This window comes from Helicoverpa zea, chromosome 13, assembly GCF_022581195.2.
Source record: "Helicoverpa zea isolate HzStark_Cry1AcR chromosome 13, ilHelZeax1.1, whole genome shotgun sequence".
Taxonomy (NCBI): domain Eukaryota; kingdom Metazoa; phylum Arthropoda; class Insecta; order Lepidoptera; family Noctuidae; genus Helicoverpa; species Helicoverpa zea.
In genome coordinates, this window is record NC_061464.1 from 913,236 (window position 1) to 939,449 (window position 26,214).

General features: G+C 38.6%; 2 protein-coding genes across 5 annotated transcripts in view; one reads left to right on the forward strand and one right to left on the reverse strand.

The window, feature by feature from the left end:
* The window catches only part of LOC124635511, a 51,212-nt gene extending 31,229 nt beyond the window's left edge, over window positions 1–19,983 (forward strand). Inside the window, exons 4-13 of one of the 4 annotated variants that reach the window (XM_047171381.1) lie at window positions 8,322–8,458; window positions 13,302–13,472; window positions 15,323–15,473; window positions 15,699–15,921; window positions 16,409–16,576; window positions 17,551–17,664; window positions 18,132–18,230; window positions 18,577–18,688; window positions 19,095–19,426; window positions 19,769–19,983. In XM_047171381.1, the coding sequence (XP_047027337.1) occupies window positions 8,322–8,458; window positions 13,302–13,472; window positions 15,323–15,473; window positions 15,699–15,921; window positions 16,409–16,576; window positions 17,551–17,664; window positions 18,132–18,230; window positions 18,577–18,688; window positions 19,095–19,426; window positions 19,769–19,949 (1,688 nt within the window). In that variant the 3' untranslated portion in view covers window positions 19,950–19,983. The remainder of the gene's footprint in view (window positions 1–8,321; window positions 8,459–13,301; window positions 13,473–15,322; window positions 15,474–15,698; window positions 15,922–16,408; window positions 16,577–17,550; window positions 17,665–18,131; window positions 18,231–18,576; window positions 18,689–19,094; window positions 19,427–19,768) is intronic. The other 3 variants (XM_047171384.1, XM_047171383.1, XM_047171385.1) reach the window with 3 other exon arrangements.
* Window positions 19,984–20,450: 467 nt separating this feature from the next.
* Window positions 20,451–25,698, reverse strand: LOC124636000. The gene is made up of 8 exons (XM_047171961.1): window positions 25,586–25,698; window positions 24,717–24,822; window positions 23,900–24,255; window positions 23,454–23,604; window positions 22,107–22,211; window positions 21,610–21,730; window positions 21,121–21,306; window positions 20,451–20,606 (listed from the first exon to the last, which is right to left on the reverse strand). The coding sequence occupies exons 1-8, from the start codon at window positions 25,696–25,698 to the stop codon at window positions 20,506–20,508; spliced, it is 1,239 nt and encodes a 412-aa protein (XP_047027917.1). The 3' UTR covers window positions 20,451–20,505.
* Between the last annotated feature and the right edge of the window lie 516 nt (window positions 25,699–26,214).

Genomic DNA, 26,214 nt, shown 5'->3' on the forward strand with positions numbered 1-26,214 from the left:
AGTCTTTTAAAACCATATAAAAAATGTTATTGTATAAGTAGAATGATTTACCATTATGATATTAGAAATACATAAGCCCAAATAAATGCTTTCTTTTATACAAGGTGTTGATTTGCATGTGTGCCATAGTTCAGGAGGAGGACATACAATACGTAAATAATCGATTGGAATTACAGTAGATGGGAAATAACTAATATGCACTGCTTTTTTTGTCATTGTAATGTCGTGGTATTTCCGAAGTAATTCAATTTTATGAATGAAATTTATGAGTGATCGTTGCTTATGCTTTGTGTTTGCGTTTGTGTGAGGGTGCAGCACGGTTTTAACGCCAGTAACATACGCGCCAAGTTTAAATAAGGCTAGATGACATTTACGGAATTCCGAAAAAAAATTAAAGAAATAAAATTACGTACCAATTTTTTTATTGATTTGGGTCGACAATCATTAGCATAATTACCTCCTTTAATATGGCACGGATGCAAATCAACAGCTTGTATAGGTATCAACGTTCAATCTCCTCATCATCCTTTTGACAAAAATCTGTGTCTTAATTTAACTTAACTTAATTGATTTAGTCTTGATACTTGATAGATAATATTTAATATTATATAAACAATGATAAATTTTAATTTAAACTTAAATGAACCAACAGAATGATGCAACATAAAGCCAGTTTTCCCCAACTTTCTCATCCATCAAAAATCACACAGCTGCGATGTTTTTAATGATTGCTCGTAAATATTACGAGATATATAGGTATTTCGTATTAAAATCTTCTGGTCGGTAAACAGTGATAAATCTTCGAGATGTGTTAATTGAGAAATTGTGTGAGGATGGAATGTGGTTTAGTTTTCGCTTCATTAAAGGTTATAGCATACAAGTAATATATATGTGTGTGGAGGCTTGTTATTAGCTTGTTATTACCGTCATTATCTCAATGATATGTACGGTATAACGATGATTTTTCTGTGAGTCTTTAAGCCTTCTTTAAAATGTAATAAATAAATAAATGAAATCGGGAACGATTTCGTCACAATTCTAATTAACTACATTGCAAGTTTTATACAAATGATACTGCACTGGACTGACGATCCCTTTCCGATTCTATTGATAAATATGCTGCAACTCGAATTTGTGACTTGGTTAAGCTGTAACATTTTTGTTATTGGGACCATTTCTGTCGAATTGCTTTTAACTTTTTTAAATTAGGTAATGTAAATATTTTGTAAATATGTTTCTACTAAATAAAATCCTAATCGTCTGTAAAATATCAATAAACAAATTGACTTACCTGGTGGTTGAATCTTTTAAATATTTTATTTTGAAGAAGTACGTTGCTAACTTACTTATTCAAAAGGATAGCCAAAAGTCAAAAAATACATTTATGCTGATAGCAAAATTAAAACAGTAACTTTTGGTTTTATATTTGTTACTAAACGTTAGGTTATTTTAATTGAGATGTAAACCGTATCATAAAACTCTAGTTTGATCTACATCTGATACAGTTTCAAGATGAACGGCCTGTCAGTCAATAATTGAGATGTATTCAAATTCTTTTGTTGTGGACTTTTATGACATTACAGTGGATTACAGATAAATATACAGGGTGTGTCGTTCACAATCACATTAAATCCTATCGCATATACTTTATGATATTCTATGGCGAATTGTAAAAAAAATAACCTAATCCATTCAGTGGTTGAACCACAGGAGTCATTTTTAGTTTTTATAATTTACAACATCATGTGTAAAGCAGAGATAAAGTTAGGACTATCGAATGATTTGATCAGTTGACAGCTGTCAGTTTTCAACGGAGAATTTCAGTTGTTTGTGATGACTGACTTTTAAATGGTGTTCTAATTTTCGCACATTTTTATTCTATTTACTTTGTTTGAAAATTTCATTTTTTTATTTTTACATATTTTTCTTTTTTGTTTGTGTTAATCGACATGTATTAACCAGTATATTAACGCATTTCATTTAATGTGATTATGAACGACACACCCGATATAAACGTATGTTGTATTAAAGAATTGTAAATTACTAATTGTTATCCGCGATTTCCTAGGTACGCCCCTAGATAACTACTTTCCACGTTAAGTAAAAAGTAGACCCTTTCCCAGGTTCAAGACTACTTATACTAAATATTATTTGAATTGGTTCAGTAGGTAAAAAGATGCAGTATAATATTACCAGACAGGAAAATATCGTTTTCCATGAAACTCACACCAATATGTAGCAGAGAAACTCCATGCATCAGTCGTAAATGTCAGATATTGAATGTACTAATTCACTGGGTACACTATAAAGTCTTTATTTTATACCTGTAGGCTTTTATGACTCCGTTTACATGAAAAATGCGTCAAAAAAGTATTCTGTGGTTTTCATGTTAACTTACTGAAATAAGTAGACACTTAAACAGTTATTGAATTCAAGATAACAATTGCATTTAAAGCTCAACGTTCAAAGCTAAATAAAGAAGATAAATGTCCAAAAAAACTCCCAATCAAACACGTCTAGTATCCGACAAATTCGGGGAAACAGCTTGAAACGGCAGATCTTCAAATATTTACAATACCCACTGTACATTGTTTATCCAAAAAAGTTTATTGCGCGAACCAGTCAGAAACGTTTGGTAGCTAAAGCAAGGTATTTCTATATTAGCGCGATTGTTCATGTTCTGCAATTAGTTTGGTTTGTTAAAAAATTGCGATTTAAAAAAATAGTTTGCTCTGTACCCAAATATGGTTATCATTGTGAATCTCGACTATGCAGGCACTTTTATTGTATCTATGGTTTCAAGTTTTGCAGGTTAAAATTCAACCTAGCATTTTCTTGGATTGATCTTTTTTTTCCTGTTTTTAAACTCACCTATCCATTGAGTTATCTTGGTTGATACGATTTAACCACCCTTGCTATCAAGCTAACTATCCATACATTATTATAACCATTACATATGAAAAGCAATAATTTGATATCTCGGCTTATTGTATTCCCCATTATTTTGACATTCATAAGTGCTTGTAAAGGCCTACATGAAATAAAATGATTTGACTTAAATGAAAAAATAAATAGTCAGCTTCCAAAACACACTTAACATAATGATTTAAGTGCAAAGACTTGCAAAGCAAAGACTTGCAGATTAGAAGATATTTCTAGCCTAGACTAATTGATGTATTAGGCTAGCCGAGTGGACCCTGTCGCTATTGTTTAGCTAAACTGTCAGGAGACTCGCCAAATTAATTTATCTTGCAAATTATACAAAGTCGGATAGGATTCCGCAGTATGAAGAATGTTATTTAAGTACATATATATGCTAAAGGTTATTAAACATAGTGGGAAATATGTATAATTAACTGTAAATTGCTCAGTTTAATATTTTAAGCTATATCTTACGATTAAGTCTTCTTGTTAAATACTCATTTCTGGATAGAGATTTGGAGTTTTTTTGTTATTTTCATAACGTATTTAACGTGATATTGTATAGCAAAAATCTTTTTAAAAGTTTTTTTATATGACAATCCAAACATTTTTATAAGATCATCCGTATTTTCATGACCGTGTGAAAAACTACGTACCTACTTTTCTAAGCTTCACATGGTTTAATACAGCTTAACCGCCGACCTACGTGAGATCTTTCACACACTTTTCAATTAAATCCCACGGTACCCCAAACCCAGTAATTTAAATAGCATTTTAGCAAAAAAAGTTCCTTAAAACATGGCGTTTGCGGGGGCAGCAGTGAAATATTCCGTCTATCTGAACGCTTGCCAACGCGAGATGAGACTAACTCGCTATCATCAACACTTCGCTATCAGAATAATATCAAACCATCAAACATTTAACACGCATTTTTGGAATGGTACACGTGTTTTTTGAAGGGTTTTCTTGGTTGGGGATACCTTATAAGGATGGAGGTAGATATTTGTACAGAATAGGGTGAGAAATCCATATGATTATAGTAGTCCTCATACCTCATAATGACGTATTCTAAGCTCTATAAAGCTACAGGTCTGATTTGAACAGTTCTTTCAGAGTTACATAGCCCATTTATCGAGGAAGTATATAGTTAACTTTTTATCTGGGTGCACGAAGTAATTCCCACTGCAAAGCAAGCGCAAGAGCAAGCGTGGAGATTAGGTAAACAATGACAGATTAGGAAGAGGTTAAAGTCAGTGAGCCCAGTATTAGAACGATAAAAAAGATTGATACCATTAAACATGTAAAAAAAACTTCAGATAAAACCTAACAAAATAACATGATACCCAAACTAATTGCTATAGGTCACTGTTGTTATGTAAACAGCATTATTACCGAACTATAATATTTACATGTACTTCGCTAAAATAATCCCGTGTTTTGCAATCCAGTTTCTTACTTTGTCGGCTTGTGTTCCAAGGCTGCACGCTTTACCTGTGTTTATAGTTCAACTACGTAACTGGGAGAATTTTTAAACGTATTTTCCTTATGTTTATACAATGGAGTAAGGAAAGAACGGAGATGCTAGAGTGCGGGTAGGTCAGACGCATTCTTCTGGGTCAAATTCGTACGGTGGACATGACCAAAACGTAAACTGACGGCTTTCGGGTTCTTTGAGACATCTGTCAACAATTTTTGGTATATAAACAAATGGTCGGGTCCAAAGAAGGTGTGTAAGGGCGAAGACAGTAACGTTCCTCGTCCCCTGCTCACCCGCATTTTGTCGCGCTACTTTCTTAGGCGACTTTCCGTTATGGCACCTCTGCTAGTCATTTTGTTCTCCATGGTTTGTGGGTGTGTATGTAGGTATGTTTGTGTGTGTGTGTTGGTAGGTTACATCATGAGCTTTTTCTTGAGTAGCGAGATGGATTTGAGATGGGTTTAATAATGTTTATGGTGTTTTCTGAGGACTTTGAACTGTTGCTATGGCGACTTTGCTGAATTAGAAGTCTGTTTGAACTCATATGAACTATGAAAGGAGCTTCATATGATTTTTTTTGTGAGTTTACTTTAAGTATTGTCCGTTTTCGTCAATAACAATCGTATTAGAAATAGCGGATTTATAATACTTCTATCGCGTATAGGTAGGTATTTACATCAATTGTATAGGGATTAAATATGTCAAGAGTTGAATTATGCTAATTATATTATCGATTCCATAATTATTTTCACTTCTCTTAGTACAATAAAATTTGATTAAATAATATAATCCGTTTATTTTTCAATATATAAAATTGTTAAAATGACCTTGCTGCCATCCTCGTTGATAGGTCGGCCTCAATGTATAAAGGCGTAACAATACCGTCTTGTGAGACGTCTGGACAATGTTCGCATCTTTCAGATACGCCCCAATTTTTGTAAGCTGAAAAACTGAAAATCTTGCAACATGTATATTTTCATTAATACAAGCAATTTGTTAAATGTTTTAAGGAAACGGATTACAGCTCGTTTTAGCGAAGAAAATATTTTGACAAGACAATAATTTTGAAAACTGAACTTGACCCAATTCTACTTTCACTACAAATTGGATATAAAAGAGACAGTCGATTTGTTCTTATTAATTTTATAGGTCATTATATAAAAATGTGTGAAAGTGAAATATAACACATCATTAATCATACACACCTAGCACTTTGTACAAAATATGAAAAGTGACTGAGAAATATGCGTCTAGAAACAGCCAATCGATATGAATCGAATTCCCAAGAATCTCGCATTCAAATAGACAGACAGCAAAAACAAAAGAACGAACAAAATCGATTACAAAAACAAGCAAATCCTGACTCATCTATGATACAAAATTCGAACACAAGAAAAAGCAAAGAAATATGATTTTTAAAATATCGTAAGCCAACAGTAGCGTAGTACAGATTTAAATATAGAATCAGTCTCGCCTTTGAGCAGTGTCCGTCAACGGGGCGTTATACACATTGTTTAGCTACCCACATTTACACGCGTTTGATAGGCCCAACCGCGCTTTATTGGCCTTTTCTCGGGAACCTGCAAATAGTTTTGTTTAGTTAACTCAGCCTTGGGTTATGGGAAAATTGATGCAAACGTGTGAAAGTTGGATTGTGTCTTTTGATATGAGCGCTCTCACTCAGTGTTCGCTATTTTCTTAGAAAAGTTTCATTATTTTCGAAATATGTAGGTAGATAATATGTAGTAAAGTAATCGTTATTAAAAAAGCCTGTTTTAAAATATGGTTTTGTGAAAATATCCTGACATCTTTCGGGACAAAATACACGGAATAACTAATAAAAAAAATCTCAAATTATTTTTTTCTACAAAAATATATGTCCATTTATTGAAGTTTCAGTTTCCTACAGTACATATGTCTTAAATAGAATGTAGTTATTATAAAAGATCTATTTGAACTATGGATTTATCATACTAACTCCTTAGTTGCTATGCCACTTCGTCGGTCTCTTTGAAATCTCGCGATGGTAAACAATTCGATCGAAGTGGACTACCAATCTCTGAACTATCAAACAAAAAACTACATGTTTCGATCAAAACCCACGTCTATATCAATCATAACTGAAGTATGTATATTTGTGTATACTAAGCAACATGGTAACGGTCGATTTAAAATATAACTTTGTACGTTTTTCATCAAAATACCAATTGTGTGAGTTTTATATGTAAACAGTGGCTTCCTCGAGCTACAGATATGTATGAGTAACAGTTCTATTATTGTTTGGTTTCAAATAGAAAAACTTAGTCATTGCACAAGTATGATGGGAAGTGAGTGCTGACCTATTCTTTGAGTATCCATCATCGGAGAGATAAGAGTTTAAAGTCCGTGATGATATATGAATAGTGTGTATTGTCTGTTTTCTTTTTGTCTTTGCTGTTTTTTTTTTTTTGTTAAGTTGTATATCTTTTTTATTACATTGAAAAATTCGTATTTCAGAATTTTAAGTTATTCAATTTAACTTAGTTATCTCGAAACTCGAATAAAACAATAATAACTAGGTAAGTTAATCAATTTTATAGTTTTACCACAAACATTTAAGAATTATATTCTTCCTTATATACTTCCCCTATGTACTTATATACTCCCCTTATGTACCTCCGTATATACTTCCCTTATGAACTTTCTTATATACTCCCTTTATATACTTTATTTTGTTCTCCCCTAATATACTTCCTTATGTACTCCTTTTATGAACTTCTTTATATACTGCCTTATGTACTCCTTTTATGTATTCCCCTTATGCTCTTCCTTATGTACTCCTATAATGTAATCCCTTATCTCCTCTAATCTATAAACTTCCTTATATACTCCCCTTATGTAATTCCTTATGTATTCCCCTTATTTACTTTCTTATGTACTCCCCTTATGTACTTCCTTATGTACCCCCTTATGTACTCCTGTAAAGTTAACCCTTGTCTTCTCTAATCTATATACTTCCTTATGTACTCCCTTATGTACTTCCTTATGTCCTCCCTCTTATATACTTCCTTATGTACTCCTCTTACGTAGGTACCTTTTCAATTTTTTCACATTTTTATTCAACAATGTATTTTCTCTTGATAACATTATTCTTTAATACATTCAATCTCATGTAATAATAAACATTTAATAAAACAATACGCTAACTACCAAAAAATGCACAGCACTCCGGCATCAGCAGTGCGCTCGCGCATCGCCTCTCGGAATAGCGCGACCTTTGTCGCAGTTACGCGTCTGCTCTCCTCGCCTTTATGAAGCCGTTCATATTAATACCGCGGTGCAAATAGACCGGCTAATATTATACTGACATTTACGTACGACAGAATAGAAAGGGATGTCCTGACTGTCTTGAGGAGTTTTGGAATTGCTGGCGCTAACTTTCGCGCCGGTAACTATGAAGATAAGATCAATTTTAGCCGTTACTTACCCATTATTTTACACCACTGTTTCTTCAAACAACTACTAGAGATGAGTAAAGTGTAACCTGCTTATTTCCTTCGAAGGGCAGAATTCGCCAATCTGCAATCCGGTTCGGTGGCCAATGATCAATGTTCCATATCGGTCATAGGCTTTCCAGTCTAACTAGATGAACTGACTATCAATGTTTTGCATAGCCTATCTGGTCTTTACCATCTAGTTACCTGGGCAACACGATACTCCCTTATAAGATTGGTTGTCAGACTTATTGACTTCTAACTGACAACCGGGACGCACAAGTACATCGTGCCTTCCGAAACACGGGAGCACTTATTATGACAAGACACGAACCGACCGATCTTCAGGCTCAGCTTCAGAAGCTCTTCACCATGTTCTAAATCTATCTAGCAACAATATTTTGCCCCACTTAAATTATGTATTTATTATACCATTCCATTTTGTTCAGCAGAGTCCACGGGCGGCAGTGTGTTCGGCGTGCCGCTAGCGCAGTGCGTGGAGAGCGAGCGCGCGCTGCGACGGCAGCAACATGGCGGCTCCAGAGCCTCCCTCGCCTCCCTCGGAGCGCTGGAGAAGGGCGATGATGTGAGTCACTATCCTGCTACCAGTCTATAGTAATACTTGTGAGAACAAGTCCACGGACGACGGTGTGTGAGGCATACCTATACAAGGTCCAAATGGTAACATCAAACCGCAGGATCTAGATTGCTCATTCTTACAGAAAAAAACATGGGGTATCTACACTGACAACTGAGCATGAGGAGCTTAAGTTTTGTGGCTTGATATCAACTTTTGGACCACCCAATATTTAGTAGGTTCAATTTCCTGACAGAATTATGTTGTTGTAAAAGAATTTACGGCAACGATTTGAAATATCAGCGAGATTTGAGAAAGTTGTTTAGTAGGCGGGAGCCGCTTATTGCCTGAAATGCTGCAGTAATGTGTTAGTACGTTTAGTGGTGAGATTTATATGATCAAAACCAACGCATGTATCTAGTAGTGTCTTTTGATGCATTGGATAAGACGATAGGTACAAATACGAACGATCAATATACAACAACACTTATAACTAACCGTAAGATTCAAAATCTTTACGCTATTCGGATATTCAGAAGAGGTTGACGTTTGGGAAACCCGTGAAATCACCACTCAAATGACGCATTTCCTAAAAATTGCAAAACTATTTTTCTTTCGCATCCAGATGTTACAATTTTACAGGCCAAGTGACTCACAGCCGAAAAGTTCGATAACCAAACATTGATACCAAAAATAGATCAATAAAACTAACAATAGAATCGATCGATGAATTAAAAGATGCATCAATCGATCAATACATAACTGCAAATCGGTACAGCTGACCAATTTACAATGACCCCGGACAATGTGATATAAATCCCCTATGCAACTAGTGTTTCGGATGGCACGTTAAACTGTAGGTCCCGGCTGTTATTGAACATCCTTGGCAGTCGTTACGGGTAGTCAGAAGCCAGTAAGTCTGACATCAGTCTAACGAAGGGGTATTGGGTTGCCCGGGTAACTGGGTTGAGGAGGTCAGATAGGCAGGCGCTCATTGTAAAACACTGGTACTCAGCTGCATCCGGTTAGACTGGAAGCTGACCCCAACATAGTTGGGAAAAGGCTCGGTAGTTGATGAACTAGTGTTAGTAAGAGTGGGGATGGATGGGTTGGCAGGTCATGTCAAAGTGGTCGTGTAAATGCTAGTGTTCGTCATTCGCCATTTGAGCGCTCAGAAATAGTTTAGGAGTCGCAGCCAAGACACGTAACGAGTGACGTGGAGTTGCACCTGGGCCTATCAGACATGCAACCCAACTTTATCGAGACGGAATACGAAGAGTAGACTTTACATAGTAAAAATTAGAATCTTATTATGTTAGGTATTACCTAAAATCTCTATAAAGAAGATATTTTAGGTTTAGATTCTTTAGATCGGATAAGTGGATAAGCGGACGCGTCCCTGACGAAGTCTGGATAAGAGATCCTATTAAGTAACCTAGGTAAGGATTTATTAAGGACCTATGTCAGGCTTTAGAGACTACTAGTGTGCCAAAATCATTGGTCGGGTCATCAGTTTAGGCACGAAAGTGCGATAGACAGACAGATTTTCGCATTTATAACACGTGCTCTTTACAGAATATCTTAGTTAGCCAATTGTCCATTGGTCTATAAATCAAGGATCCAAATATAAAGATTTACCGAGAAATAAATAAAAACACGGTATGAAATCATACGAAACTAGTGAGAACAACAAAATTTTCCGCAGCGCATTACCCACGTTTAACCAAACTGCCGTGAAACTATGTGGTAAATGGCAATTACTTTGTGTTGCCATTATATATTCGAGCACGCTTTATGTTTAATGTTGGCAACACTGCGAATGTTACGCTGCGTTTGTTTGTTTGCTGTTAAGTGTAATGTTTTTATTGTTTTTGAGAATTGTGACCAATTGGTTTCGGGACAAAATCTTTAATTACTATTTATTTTGTTGTTAGAAAAAATATACATTTGACTGCAAGCTCTAGTGTTAGCTTACATCATCCTCATTCCTCCGCATCTCATGATCATACTATGACTGACGGTATCAAGTTTCTACATTATTTTTTCTTCAGTTTTTCGGTTACCGCTGTCACTTTCAAGCTTTTTCATATTCATTCCTTATAGGGGAATACCACGTATTCCTCTTAACATTCTCATCTCTCCTGCATGCAATTGTATTTTATTCATCCCATTTGATGTGCGTCACAATGTCAATATTCTCTGTCTGTTGTTTTATTTATTAGAGATAGGAATTATTATCAAAATAATATCTCTAGCAGACAAATCCAAATCAAATCTGGATTTGTCTGGAATTCCACAGTTAATTGGTTTCAGCATAAAACACTGCTTTCAAACATGTATGCCTTTTACTCGCTATGATAGAAAAGGTAATCATCAAAAATGACGAATAACTCGACGGCACGAGTAACGAGCAGTTGGTCACGTACGCAAGAAGTATTCAACAATAAGAAATCACGTAAATAAGCATTCGAAAGTAGATTCATTAGTGAAAGATAAATGTTTACTGAAAAACACAAGCGATGCTAAAAACAATAACTGAAAGAATTCACCTTTTACCTGAGTCAAGCGTTAACAGGCATTTTCAGAAACTAGTTGGTAGGTTAAACAGCTCTTAGAATGCTTCATAAGTAAAGTTATATACCTATAGGTCTTTAGTTTGACATTTATAAATGTAATTTCACGTTATTGATTAATTAAACTGAAGAATACAACCAATAATAGCCAGTGAACGATACAAGTAATGTTCTTAAATGTAGATAGGCTAATTACAGTTTTCACGAGTTTCAGATAAACAGAAAAAGGCCTGAAAAGCATGCCAAAACAATAACTAGAGTCAGAGTTTTCTCAAACCCACCTGACGGATTCTTACATGGAACGACCAGAGATGAGTTTGTAGATTAACTTAACATCTAATTCCAAAATACAGTCAATAATGCAATCTTAATTTCCCACAAACCACCCTACAATTTGCTCTCTGTAACTTTGTACTAACGTTTATCAGAAATAGGGCTCAGACAGTTTAGCAGACGTTTGTGGGCGTTGCTATGACAACGCAGATCACAGCTGACGAGTCAATAAATTCCTGTAATGACAGGGTTCTGAGTGTTTACGATGTATGTAAACACAGTGGTTATGTGAGCGATTTCATGCGGTCGTGGTGGGTAAACATTTTAAACGGGTTGTTAGTTGCGTTTGAATTTAATTATGTTTTATGTATTAATCTTAAACTTTAATTATATTTTAATTAAGTTGTCATAGTCTTACTAACTATAACTCATAACATAGTATGAAATAAACTTTTAGGTATTCAATATATTTTTATAAGTCTACCATTTTTTTTATTAACGGTGTGGGAAATAGTTCCCTCAGGAAGCAAATGATATCCGGGAAACAGATACTTTAAGGCTTTAAAAATTAATAATTCAACTTTAGTTCCTTGCATAGTTTGTCAACACAATTCAATATTATTATTTGTTGTAATCCTGAGCACGTGTACGAAGTACCAGGACCACATAAACGCCAGTGAGTCACTGCCACTAAAAGATTTAGTGCTCAATGACTGCCAGTCATTATGTGAAGTGTTTGGCATGCAAACTATGTGTGATGCGTCTTCGGTTTGCATTGATCGTGACAAACAGACAATTTCATATTTATGTATGTTTCGTTGTTTAGTAGACTTCGATGTTTCATGGTTTAGCTATGAATTGTAAGATGTTTATACTACAAACCGGGCGACTTTGCGAATGTAAAAGCGCTCTTAAGAAACGTGAGTTTTAAAGATTCACTATTTTATTGTTCTCTTACGTAGTACGTAGGTATGGAGCACCATTAGTTTTTTTAGATTATTTTAGGTAAAATAGGCGTTGGTTGTCTCAATATCACAGGAATATTTTAAATAAAATAGGCGTTAGTTGTCTTCATATCACAGCAAGGACTTAGATTTGTTTTCAATATAGAAAGCTTTAAGTAGGTTATTGTTTGTTTAAAATTTAATTTAATGGGTTACGATAACTTTGGAAATGTATTTAAACAAAACCGACGTAACATATTGTGTTGAACATATTATCTTCAAAGTCAACGATTACCTCAACTAATTCACAGAAACAATATTTTTTATACCCACACGTGCATATTTCAATGCTATTCAAAATGACATTACCACTTGCACGGAATACAAAAATACAACAGCACAGAACTTCCTCGTTTATTTTGAAGTCGCTGAAAATAACCTGCAATTAAGAAGGGACCTTGTAGCGGGGTGTCAATAGGTCAGTGATGACGTCAGCTGACGTCACGGGTGTCAGGTTACCTGGCCTCATCGCTTCATCATTAAGGCCGCGATAAAATTATACTGTGACGCAGCGCGCGCCGTTTCGTATATGTATACATATAGGACTAAAATAACTATCTCTATAATAAATTAGGTGAAATTAATTTCTTTGGGAACAAAAGAAAAAAGATTGGGAAATTAAGTAGTTATTTTGAGTGATTTGAGTATTAAGTTCTTTCTAAAACGAAGTTAAATATGTGCTTACCTTACAGTTGCGCTATCAATATTAAAGAAGATGTATAGATACTTGAAATGCTGGTATATTAAAATTTATTTAAAGCTATTTTCCAGGATAATCGCAATAAATCTAAATTGCATTCTTTGGGCAGAAAAAGAGTAAATTGCAATTTTGACATGATTTTGCGGGTTACAACGTTTCCAAACAGCAGTCAGAGTTTTTTTTAACTTTGAACAGGATTGCCATCTTTTGACAATTAAAAACTTACTGGAACTCCACCTTTAAATCTGATAAAAATAGCACCCGTTTTCATCCCAACTTATTCCTCTTTTATCCAATTCCAGAGTGAATCCTGCGACTCCGGCGACTGGGGCTGGGCCGGCCTGGAGGAGGCTGGCCTGGGGGGGCCGAAGGTGCCCGGCATCGTGTCCGCCTGCCTCTCGCATCTGAGGAGGCATGGCATGCACACGCTCGGACTCTTCAGGGTATCGGCTTCTAAGAAGAGGGTTAGACAGGTGAGGAGAACTTCAAAACGTAGTTAAGAACTAACTCTAGGAAATGAAACGAACTCTAGGCTTTCAACGAAAAAACCCGGCATTAAAATCGGTTCATTTTTTTAAGCGCTAGGGTTCCACAGTCAGACACACGTAGCATTCCAACTTTTCCATCCCACTTTAGAGCCGGAGCAACAAAGACAGGCACAGAAAGTAGTCAAGCAAAAAGTTTTATCTTAACATTTCTTTATTAATAATTCGGTATTCTATCTTTTTTTGCTTTCCTGCACATAATTAATGTGCTCCAATAAAAGTACCTTAAATTACTATTTTCAGAGTCCCAATTTTACTTTTAACAAAAATGTTTTAATTTTTTACAATCGCACTTTTGTATTTCAAATAGTGCTTAGGGTAACATCAAGGAACAACAAAGTAGCTAGGCAGTTACCCAGGTTCCCATCAAAAGCAATAAGTAGGTACATAAATGACGTAACTCAGTAGGTACACTCTTCTAAACATAGCTCAATCCTTTAATAGCCCTCTCCATTTAAGAGACTTGCAATCTATTTCCACACATTTAATTATAACTTCTGATACACTACTATCATTAAAAGATCTTAATTAAGGAACTTAATTGATTGGCAAGATAACGACACGAGTTCTGGCTTTGGTATTAGTTCTAAAATTACACATGATGTGGTACTTTGATTCCAGCTGAGGTAATTTTAGGGTGCAGTGTGTTAATCTGTCGTCGTATGATTTAATGTTGATATTGTTCAGGTGTTAGATAGCTTGCATATTTCTTACTCAATGATTATGTGGAAACTCCCGTTTGGCATTTGGTGAGGATGCTGAAAGAATAGGAAAGACTTCTCCTGTAACCAGATATATAAATAATTATGATGTTATGAAAGAAAGAACAGTCGGCAGAGATAGAATCTTCTCATATATACAAAACAGTGTGCAATTGTAAAATAACATAAATGCAGTTTCAAAAGTATTTAAAATTACCTATATTTAATGTGACATCAATATAAAAGTAATATCAAGACAGACCATTTCCTGATCGTTATTTGTATATAGCTGATCACTTATTGACACACATCAAACCTGTTGTATTCAATGAGGTGTTACAGGGGTGACAATGATACAACAAAATCGACATACAATGCAATAAACAGCTCAGTACAAAAACTACGCTACCTATTCCCAACCGTACTAAGTATCCCTATGACAAAACGACTGCCACTAAATCAACTTGAGTCGCGTGTTTACACTCCGAAATCAACATGCTTCGTAAGAATAAAACACTGATCGACGGAATTAGCCAGTTTCCCAAACTGCTGGCCCAGCCTCGCTGACCTACTTGCAACATTCACTGAACAGTGAACACTCAAGTATTATGTTTCTTGCTGATTACTGATGGTTGCTACATTGTTGGGAGACGAAGATAGATTTGCTTGGGTGCGAATAATTGGTTGCTATTTCTGGGTTGGTGGTGTTGTATAGGTTTTGTGGCTAGTGTTTTGTGCGTGGCTTTTGGATAAGCTCCGATTTTATTACAACTTATAATGTCAATGTTCAGCAAAAATCAAGCATTTAAATGCCATCATACCATCAAGTAATTTAAAAAAATGGCCACAATTTGTAGGTAACTTTTATGGCACTCAAAGCAGAGAGTATTTTAGTTGACTGACGTAAAATACTGACTACAATTTGGGTGTTGTGTGCCGCAAGTCCATCAGGGCGTTCTCAAATGTTTGCTCTAAGGTTGGCACTGAAAACTTATGTTCATAACTAAACCGATGACAAAGTTTGGTTATGTTATACAATTAGCAGCTCTTCCTAACCCATTTCCTCTACAATTTCAGTTACGCGAGGACTGGGAGCGGAGTCAGGAGGCGGCGCTGGACTCGGCGGTGTGTCCGCACGACGTCGCCACGCTCCTGAAGGAGTTCCTGCGAGATCTCCCCGACCCGCTACTGTGCAGGGACCTGTACCCCGCATTTTTGCACACGCAAAGTGAGTACAAATCTCTTGCACCTATGATTTTTAGGGAGAAAACTTTCGGACTGTTACAAAAATAACCTAAAATCTACATGTTTATCGAAGATATTTCTAGTTCTATATCAAAGAGCTATAATGCCTTTAACTACTCTTGGTCTTTTGCAACTTAAACCTTAGAAGACCTACTTACTCTTCAGATAAAATAAGCTTCATCATTAACACCAATCTTCTCTATTCCAGAAATCCACAACCGTCGCTTCCAATGGGAAGCGCTCCGGCTGATCGTGCAGCTCCTCCCAGCAGCTCACCGGGACACCCTGAACGCCCTGCTCTCGTTCCTGGCGCAGCTCGCAGCCCACTCAGAGGACGACCACGAGCCGGGAAACAAGATGGACGCCGCTAATCTGGCGACTATATTTGCACCAAATATACTGCATAGGAATAAGCCTAATGAGCCTGCCAGGTTGGTACAGTACTTATAAGGTCTGTCCTCTTACTTATACCAAAGTGGATGCTAGAGGACGAAGAAGCACCAATGTATTTTTACATTAGTACATTATGAGATCTGTTAGCGGAGTGTTGTCAAAATGCCTTTTTTAGAAGCTAATAATGAATCGTATAAGGCCCTTACTGTAACTTAATAGTTAACTCCTAATTATCATACAATAGATTAACCACCTGATGAGCACCATTCGTCATCGTTGTCTTCACAGCCTCAAAACCTCTGGACAGTAGCCTCAGTGTGTCATAAATAAATAGATGTGCTTAAAGTAGGTAACATAATGAGCCGATGGGCGGTCTTATTGCTACGATCGATTTCTTTCAGACAACCCATTTTTTTAAGAGATACTGCTGCCCATCACTTGATGCCATGTAGTAGTTATACTCCCAAGCCTCGTCCATTTGTCATCAGGGTTCTCAGTTCTCAATAGCGCCTTTACAATTTCTAGCGTGGAGCAGCTATCAGAGCGCGCCGACGTGATCAACGTGGTGCGGCAGCTGGTGGAGAAGCAAGCGGAGCTGTGGACGCTGCCGGCGGAGTTGCTGCACGAGGCCTACATACACCTCGCGCACACCGCTCCCGCGCACCTCGACTCCTTGCTGCTGAGGAGAGCTGAGTAAGTAGATCAAGAAGTTCGGAAGATGCGATTTTTTTAGGTCTAGGACTTTTACTGGAACTGCAGTGCCACAGTCACAGTGTTGCATGCAAACATTCTTGAAAATGGGTCCTTCACTGCAGCTCCAGTATAAATGTAAATTTGTGAGGATTGCTGGGTAAGCTCAAACCACTCAAGATACACATTAACAGCTGTTCCCAAAAGAGGAGAATTTTGATGAAAGTAATCCTGTAGAACTTCTATTAATGTACGTATGCATAGCTCCCGGATTCTGAAGATTGATGGAGTAGACGATAACGGAGTGGGTAAGCCAGTGGTAAAAAAGATTTAACAGGTCTAAACTGCCATCTGAAAGTAAGTAGTGTGTACAAACAAAAACTTCCTGCACAAGGTCAAATTGTGGACTAAAATATTTGTGAATGACTTTTGTGTTTGTAAATATAACTGTGAATTATTTTAGACAGCAAATATGCTCTAATCCATCTATTAACTGTGGCTATCATAATGGGATCAATCAAACTCAACGACTGCATATCAGACAAACCTGTAAAAATTGTATAGCAAACTTGTAAACACTTGCGTTTTCAAGGATTATTCCCAAACGCTCTAAAAATATCTATCACATTATTTGGAGCGCTTGAGAATAAACGTATGGAAAGATTGTTTCAAATAAATTTTAAAATACAAATAGCTTACACGTAGGTCCGGCAACGATCTATCCAAAATTTTGTGAAATGAGTAAAAACCTAGTATGTACATGTATAATAGCCCCTTCATATCTTGACGATCAGGAGAACGACAGGAGAAGATTGCTCATGGTATCAAGTTACCTCAATTGGGCACTACATATCAGTATCCATTATCAAACCACAAAACCCCTGTAAATAACCGGATCATTACACCACAACTGCAGTGGGATCCAACCTGCACAAAGACTGCGAGTGTCCCCCCCTCACGAGACCCTCACTCCTCAGGTGTGCTGCAGAGGCGAGTGCGGAGAACAATGACAACACCTTGAGACAGGTGTGGTCCAGAGAACAGTTCCTGCATGGTGCTGCCGCTACTGGTGGACCAGGGAATCTGCCCAGGTAAACTCCTTCCAGGTTCGGAAGGTGGAGATTTTTGTAAAGGGGTTTGAAAGAATTGTTAAGTATAGGATTTTTGGCATGGCTCTGTATGTGTTTGGAATTATTTATGACTAAAACTGTTGTGAACTTCATTATAAAATATAATTTATTAAAAAACTGCTCTAACTACATTTCTTTCTTAGGTACTGTTTAGACTGTGTAAGGTTCCTCACCCGCTGGGTTTAAACTAAGTCCATCTTATCGCGGTATTCATGGGCTGAAATTCATCAACATCAACTACTATTATATAGAACTATTTATGTACAAACGACAATAAGTAAGAATAGCATTCCCAAAATAATCAACCGTGATTTGCGTTATGCTATTTTGGACTTCCCTAAGCCCTCAAGCTGGGCCAAAAAATCTATAGTAGTTTGCTCACAGATCTGAACTGCACCAAGTTAATGTATCTGCCTTCCTCTCGGCAGACGCAGTGAGAAGAGCTACTCGCGCCGGCGCACGAGAGAGACGGCGGCCTCCGACACCTCCTCCGGCTCTCTCTCCTCCGCCATGACTATCGTAACTAGGTGCGTATCGATGGTCTATGAATTTGTTTCGGCCATATTGTAATGTCAAAGTCTTACCAAGGAGTATCGGGTTGCGGAGGTCAGATGGGCAGTCCAAAAACCTAGGTAGATGATGATATTTGTAATGTCAATGTATGTTCGGTTTCAAGACTGGAAATAAATCTCATTGTAGTCATATGATGAGGCAATCGAACCGAGAATACTTTTTCTTCATTGAGATCCTATAGTTTGGGTAACCTATTATTTCGGAAGAAGTTTTGATGAATGAATGAAGTAAGAGATGTAGGTTAAGTTAGACCCATAAATCTCATAGTCCGGTTTCTAAATATTTTTCCATCGTTTCCAGGGTCCGCAGCAGTGAGGAGTGTGGCAGCAGCGGCGTGGTGTGCGGCGGCAGCACGCCGGCCGCGCGCACCGACTCCAACGACTCCAATGATTCCGCCAGCGACTACAATGAGGTCAGCTTACTTTATATTGTTGAAAAACAAGATATGGACCCCTCAATCTGCCTAGCCTTTTCCTAAATATGTTGGATTCCGCGGCTGAGTAGGTACCAGTGTTTAACAAGGATGGAGTGCCTATCTGACCTTCTCAACCTAGTTGGATCATTTGCAAAATATTGGTGTTCAGTATGAAAGGAAAAGCTTATCGTACAAATTATGAGCATGATTTGTTAAAATCATACCGAACCATGTACTGCATTGCTGAACGTTGAATCTTCCCTCCTCTTACTATACATATCTAACAGTACTAGAACTATAGTTTATATACAACTGTCTACATAAAGTAATGATCCCACAGACAGTGTAACCTTTCAGAATAAAACAGTCATGATCCTCATGTTCTCTCTTATATCTACAACAGACGCTAGGCGGATCAGACGACGACAGCTGCGTGATCACCGCATCCCTCCACATCCCCGCCGCGTTCAGTCGCGGCGGCGGCAGACGAGGTCCGCGCTCCACCCCGCGCAGGCGGTCCACCTCAGGCTCGGAGTCCTCCAACAAATCGTCCAACAAGTCGTCCAACAAGCGTGACTCGGCCGTCGGGTCGTCCTCGCCGGCATCAGCGTCGGCAGCGTCGTCCCCGCCGGCCAGCCCGCCGCCCGCGCCGGCGCCGCTGCGAGTCACGTTGACGTCGGCGGCCGAGTTGAGGCGGCCCTCACCTGATTTAGACAGACTTATGGCGCTAAGCAGGTGAGATTGAGACACTTATCTATATTCCACACTTATATTTTAGAGAAGATTGCTTCGTCCATCAGGTCATCAAATCTATTCTAGATTCAACTCACGTTTTTTCCTAAAACAATTTCATCTGAATCGGTTTGCCATGTCAGATAAAGCTATACATTGATAACATCTGAGTCAGACACTCATCAATAAAACTGGAAACAGATCCCATCTCACATCCCAGTACCTACCAGGTATTGATTGCACCAACATCGGTTTACTTCGTCTCATTGCAAAAGACCAATAATACTTAGGTGCAAAATATTCGACCCTACAACAAACATTTACTCTCCTGTCATGAATCCCCAGAGAGCGCAACACATCAGACGCGCGCGCAGTGATGCTGCGGCAGCACGACGACAGCACCGTGCGCACGCGCAGCTCCTCGCGCACCGAGACCACCACCACGCGCACAGACGGCGCCACTCGCAAGGACGGCTCCACGCTGTACAAGCGCGGGGAGCTCATCTCCAGCGCGAGACCCTCGTGACAACCTTGCGTACATACACTAATATTTATCAGTTTGGCGTGTCTTTTATTGAACTTCTGGAACCCTGATTTGGTTACTTTCCTGATAAAGGTGAAAGTGAAACGGGAGCAAAAATTACATTGTAAGCGTCATGGTATTGTGATACAGGTTTGGGATTGATAAAACTGCAAAAGTGGCTAAGATCAGCTCAGTTTAGTAGGACGAAATGTAGTCGAAAATCTGTTTGGCTTAGATGGTTTCCGAAATGACTTTGCACTTTACTTGCAATTTTCTAGTAGGTAGTGACTAGTGACAATAGTTAGGCGAGGCCTATGTCGAGTAATGGATCGCTAAAAAGTTATAGCAAAATTTTGTATGTCCAAAGAAACAGCACTCATTCAAAGCATAGTTCCCAGAAATAGACATTTGCAGCCACAAGCGGCCATGGAATAAAAATGGCAATTAAAAGGACCCTCATTTCACAGATCAAAATAAAAACGCCAAAGTAAAAACTCCAAAACAGTTTAATCCATGATTGTTCTCCATTTGCTGATTGTTGCACTCCCGTGGTCCCGCGTTACCTCCGATGCAGTTTGTCTCGCATGATGATGGCGCCGAGTTTCGACACGCCGTCCTGGTACTCCGTGCGCCCGAGGGGTGGTACCGCTGATGTTGTTTCTGTAAACCACATTTTATATAACGTCCCATTTTATTTTCTGAAGGTATGAGATAGATAGCTGAGTCAATATTAATTGAACAGATACATAAATATTTAAGTATTAATTCGACCTTCCTTATACGTAAGGATGGTCTACCGGTAAGTAAAAACGTGAAACTTGTTATAGTTCGGCCATTCAGAGAATGCGTTCCTGACACGTCGCGATTGAACTGACGACGTAACTTTGCAATGGTTTTGCAGTTACGATAAAAATATTTTTGCTGGTTGTTTACCGTTTTAACAATTGAGGAGCATTAAAACAACATTATTATATCAATAATCAATGAATGTTATTACGTCGTCAGTTCAATCGCGACGTGTCAGGAACGCATTCTCTGAATGGCCGAACTATACTGAGTTTTATCGTTCAGGACTGTACATTTTCCGTCATTTCATGAGGTATATTACAAGTTATAAAGTAGTAAGGTACTGTATTTAACGTAAGAATGGGCCTTTAAAAATGCACTATCTTACCGCACTTCGCTCTCGGATCACTAGCAGCACCGGCACCAGCTTGCTTCGAGATGGTCTTGGGCGCCGCTTTACCCGGCTTGGGCCCCACGCGGCACGGGTCCCCAGGTAGGCGCATGGGCTGCGCGCAGGGGCCCGTGCCACTCTCATCTGCTGCACGTTGAAGACCTTCGAATTTGGCTCCAGGACCTGATAAATAAATAAAGAATTTTCTAAGTAGGTATTTCTTGGCATCAACGTTAACATTGAAGTCTGAAAGGGTGCTGATTAACGTTCATTCGTTCACTGTCTTAGAAAAGGCCTGTGCTCTGCAATGGGACTATAAAAGCCTGATGATAATGAGGATTTATATAACCCGGTGAATCAATGACCAACTTCCATACAGGCTGCTTTGTGAAAGTTTGTAAAACCCACAAAGCGATTTCGGACCCGAGACCTCGGTCACGCTTGCGACCACTGGACCAACGAGGCAGTAGATAAGGTTATAGTTACCAGTTTCACAGTAATCCACTTGGTACGTGGTCTTGTTACGGTCCCTATCTATTCTCTGCTTCAACTCTGGAGATGCTTCGTTCTGCAGAATGCTGTACAGCATCGGGTATTTCGATTGTAACTGTTGGAACACAATTTTATATTGAAAGCTTGTCAGTCTGCGTCGTCTTAACTACAGATGGCTTCAAATCTAACGAACTTTACAGTAAATTATTACTAACAAGGAATACTTTTTTGTTTGTAATGGCTCAAAAACTACTGGACCGATTTAGAAAATTCTTTCACCATATGAAAGCTACATCATCTGCGAGTAACATAGGGTATTTTTTATCCCAGTACGAGCAGTAGTACCTCAAGGGACGCGGATGAACCGTGGGAAAACGGCTAGTATATAATATAAGGAATTATGTAATTGAGAAGCTGACTACTTCAGTTTCTACCTCTAGCTTAGTATATAGCAAGATGGATAAAGAAAATATCCAGAACTTTCTACTCACCTTATCCAAGAACGCATTGGGCTGGTTGTACCGTGACGTAGGGGTTTCAGGAGCAGCAGCTACTCGCACGGGATACAGTTTAGGATCTAACATCGGTCCCATGATCTAAAACAGCCACAGCATTTAGTACTTCATATAATACGAGCCTGCAGTTGATGGGTACCGGCCCCGGGCTGACATTGGAACGACTTTGGCAGTCGTTACTCAGATAAAAGCCAGAAAGTCTGAACCATAGGGTATAGGGTTGCCTCGGTAACTGGATTGTGGAGGTCTGATAGGCCATCGTTCAAAGTCAAAGACATATGTTTTTATTTCAAAAAGGTCGTCACACAAGTTGCACCGTTCTAAATAGTTAATCTCATCGAGAAGAGCCGGCAAGGAACTCCATGGAAACTAGGAAAGTAATATGTTCACAAGGACTCGGTTACATAACGACAGTAAGCTGATAAAGTTATATAATGCAAATGTAAGGTAAACTGCAACTCTATACAATGCCTAAAGAATAATAATAATAGTTATAAAAGAAGAATTATATAATGCAGTTCAACAATTGCCAGGGAAGTCACATATGCAGAGATGAGTTAGCGCCATATATCTTTATCGTCAACGTAAATTTGAACTGTATAAGCTTTCTTAAAAAGGTGGATTTGCCAATGTTTTTAAATTTATTCTGTGATATCAGTTACACACTTAGGTAGCTTGCTGTAGAATCGGACATAATTCCTTTGAGTACAGACCTTGCTAACTTGTTTTTCCAATTTAACTTCTCATCGAGCTCAGAAAATTTCTTCCTGTTCGAGTCTCATTTTGTATAATATGCGATTTTTTTATTACTATATGAATTTGCTTTGCTTTTCATCTTCTGAGTTTATGTTTGTGTTGATACTGCCTGTATATCTTTAGACGTCGTGGAAAATTCGCCTTTCTTTTCAGCAGGTGTTTGAAGACGATGAGAGACTTTGTTGATCCTGATAGCGGATTTGTACATATTCGTTTCAACGCTGTTACTTCTTCGGTTAACTTTAATATTTGGTTTTTGAGATCTGAATTTTCAATAGTAAAACTGTCCAATTCTTTTTGTATGCTCGCCAAAATCAATTTTAATTGCTGTATCACATTCCTTATTTCTTCCATGCAGCTGTCCTGTATATTATTAGTTGATAAGTCTAACCTTCTTTCAATAAGTCTTCTGTTATTGAGGAATTAACCGAGTAACCATTTTAAAGGTAATCAAACTGAACAAACACTAATTAAAAGTAACAAATACACTAATTAAAAGGCTTATACGCCAACATTCCAATTTAGTATGAATATTCATGGATGAATATTCTGAAGTGAGTGACCTACCTCATTCCTGCTCCATCCCCCCTCTTTCCCTGGTGGTAGCTGTGGCATCTCCCCCCCGGAGTACTGGGGGCAGCGGCAGTCCGGCGGCCGAGTGTGCTGCACGCATGCTTGGTAGAAGGCTAGTTCTTGGCCTGTTAGCTTCGGCGTGTCCCTTTGAAGACAAAAAAGAAACGGATGGTTTAACAGTTATGGAACTTGGATTTAAAGTACATAAGTTTTCAATAAATGGATTAATGGGCATAAGAATTTTCCCTCTGCTTTTCAATATATGCATCCATAAGGATATTCGTAAAGAAAAGACCCTCGGAAGTCCTCGAATTTTGGCATACGGCGTTCGGAAAGGCATAGCATTTTAATTCGCGAATTGCGCGGCTATAGCCGCTGCCCGGTTTTCGCTATGAGTGCACAAACGCTCATAGCCAACGAAGTGTTGGCATTTATCAAACATGCCATAGATTACATGGACGAGGTTAGCATCTTGCAGATCTGCAAGGCGTCGTTCAAGGAAGATGAGATTAGCAGTGCTAAACTGCTGCTTTTCACTACTCTTGGCAAAGTTAGCCAGATGCCGTCTCGTCGAAGGGATGGCACAGAGAAGAGTCTCCAGGACATCGTCACGCTGTTGAAGGAGACCGACCCGGATGACGTGCCCGATTTCGTGGCGAAGGACCTGCATAAGCTTCCTCCCGTCACGTTCGACCACGTAGATGTCACCAGGCTGCTGAAGGATATCACACTCCTTAAGCAAAGCCAGGCTGAGATGCAGCTTCAGCTGGAGGTGTCCAACAACACCATCAGTGATCTACGGGCAGAAGTAGTAGCATTGCGCAACACAATTTCTGCAAGTAGGTCACCTATCGCCAGCGACAGTAATGTGAACACGCGTCGCGGGGCGCAAAATGCCTCCATCTGCAGTTTCGAGTCGGCGGGCTCGAATGCGTCATCTACTGCCGAGAATGCATGCGTTGCAACGTGTGCCGCCGCCGTCCCTGCCTCGACACCGGTAGAGACGATGACTCGTGTAGGTTCGTCAACCCCCAAACGAGCCTACGCAGCAATTGTAGCCGCTAAGAAGCCTATTGAGCCACAAAACTCCCAGGTTAAAATAGCGGAAACTACAAAAGGGGGTAAGAAGAGCCGATCGAAACCAAACCAGGTTTTGAGAAGGCAAGGTCCCAAGGTCGACACGTGCGACAAGGATGGGTTCGTCAAGGTCGAGAGGAAGAAGAAGAAGAAACCTCCTTGTCGGAATCAGTGCGGTACTGCGCTGGCGGGGCCCAATATGCTGCTGCGTCCAGCTATTCCAACGACGCTGCTGTACGTGTCCAGGCTGCACCATTCTACGAAGGTTGAGGAGGTCGTAGAGTATCTGCGCGTCAAAACAAACTGGACCTTGAGGGTCGAGAGATTGGTGCCGCGTCACAACACGAATTTTAACTCGTTCGTGGCGCGTATTCCGACACAAGGTCTCGAGAAGGTCCTCAAGGAAGATTTTTGGCCGAAGGGTGTTGTTTATCGCCGGTTTCGTGGCCGGCTACGTGACACCAGTCAGCGTAACACGACGCCGACACATCGTGTGCATTAGTTTTAAGAATATTAACTTGTTATGTATTTATAGTATGTTTAAGTTTTTTATAGATATAGTATTGTATATATATATTGATATGGTGTTTTTTTTTTTTTTTTTTTTTTTTTTATGTATTAGTTTATAAGTATTGTAATGTACGATATATGTGTATTTGTATTTTTATGGGCCCTAGTTGCCTGAAATAAAGGAATAAATAAATAAATAATAAATAGATCAGAACAAGAAGTGTAGCAACTTATTTTTATTAATTATTTAAGCAAGTCCTTATTATTGAGTTGAGTGTAAAGCAAACCGGTGGTGAACACCGCATTACTAACTGCTTACAAAGTTGTCATGACTCTTTACTTATCATCAATCCTATAATTTAAAGTTACACACACTACACCATCATCATCATATCGACCTATTGCCGTCCAATTAAGCCTTCCTCAATGAGAGCCAACCATCTCTGCCTTGGACAGCCCACATACATCCACTGCCTGCCACTTCTAATCGTTGGTTCAACCTGAACCATGCACCACAACAAAGAAGAAACTACCCTTACTCGCCCCGACCAGCTCCATCGGCGCCTCCTTGCCCAGCCTTCAAACTAGCTGTCGTCTGAGGCAGGTTGGGCCACAGGTAGTCTTTCCTGTATGTCGTCAGATAATGGTCCATATTGCTGGCTCGTTACTTTCATCTCTATCTACGGGGAATTTTGCGATATAATCCAAATGGCTTGCATTATTATTAACACTAGAATTTATTAATTGTATTGCCAAAATGTCATGCCGATGTTGTCTTGATTTTTGTGCTTTTAATTTTGTTTGTCATTGATATTGAAGGATTTTTTGTGTTTCCTTTTGGTACAAACAAAAAGGTGAGGTTTGAAAGCTGGCAAACCTTATTTATCAATCGTCGTCGTTGAAAAGAGGCTGTGGTTGATGATAAAACTCATTCGTACATCTTAGCAGTAAGGATTTATTTTTTGCATACTTATAACTATGTAGCCCATTCAGAAACAGTTCAAAGAACCTACTGGAATCCTACTAACGTTATAAACGCTAGGACTGCTTTATTGATCTTGATCAAGCTTTGTGGAAATATAGTTTATATATTAGAATAACATATTAGTTGGAGCCTAAATTTATGCATATGCTAGGCTACTTTACGTGCGGAGTAGGTCCCAAAGTG

What these genes read in the sequence shown, in the direction of transcription:
- LOC124636000 (XM_047171961.1), bottom strand. Translation starts at nt 25,698, where the DNA reads ATGGACCATTATCTGACGACATACAGGAAAGACTACCTGTGGCCCAAC. An exon ending in GATGGAGCTGGTCGGGGCGA is followed by an intron (nt 24,823 to 25,585) that starts GTAAGGGTAGTT and finishes TTTGACGCGCAG; the next exon opens with ATACTCTACGACCTCCTCAA. An exon ending in TGATCCGAGAGCGAAGTGCG is followed by an intron (nt 20,607 to 21,120) that starts GTAAGATAGTGC and finishes TGTGGTTTACAG; the next exon opens with AAACAACATCAGCGGTACCA.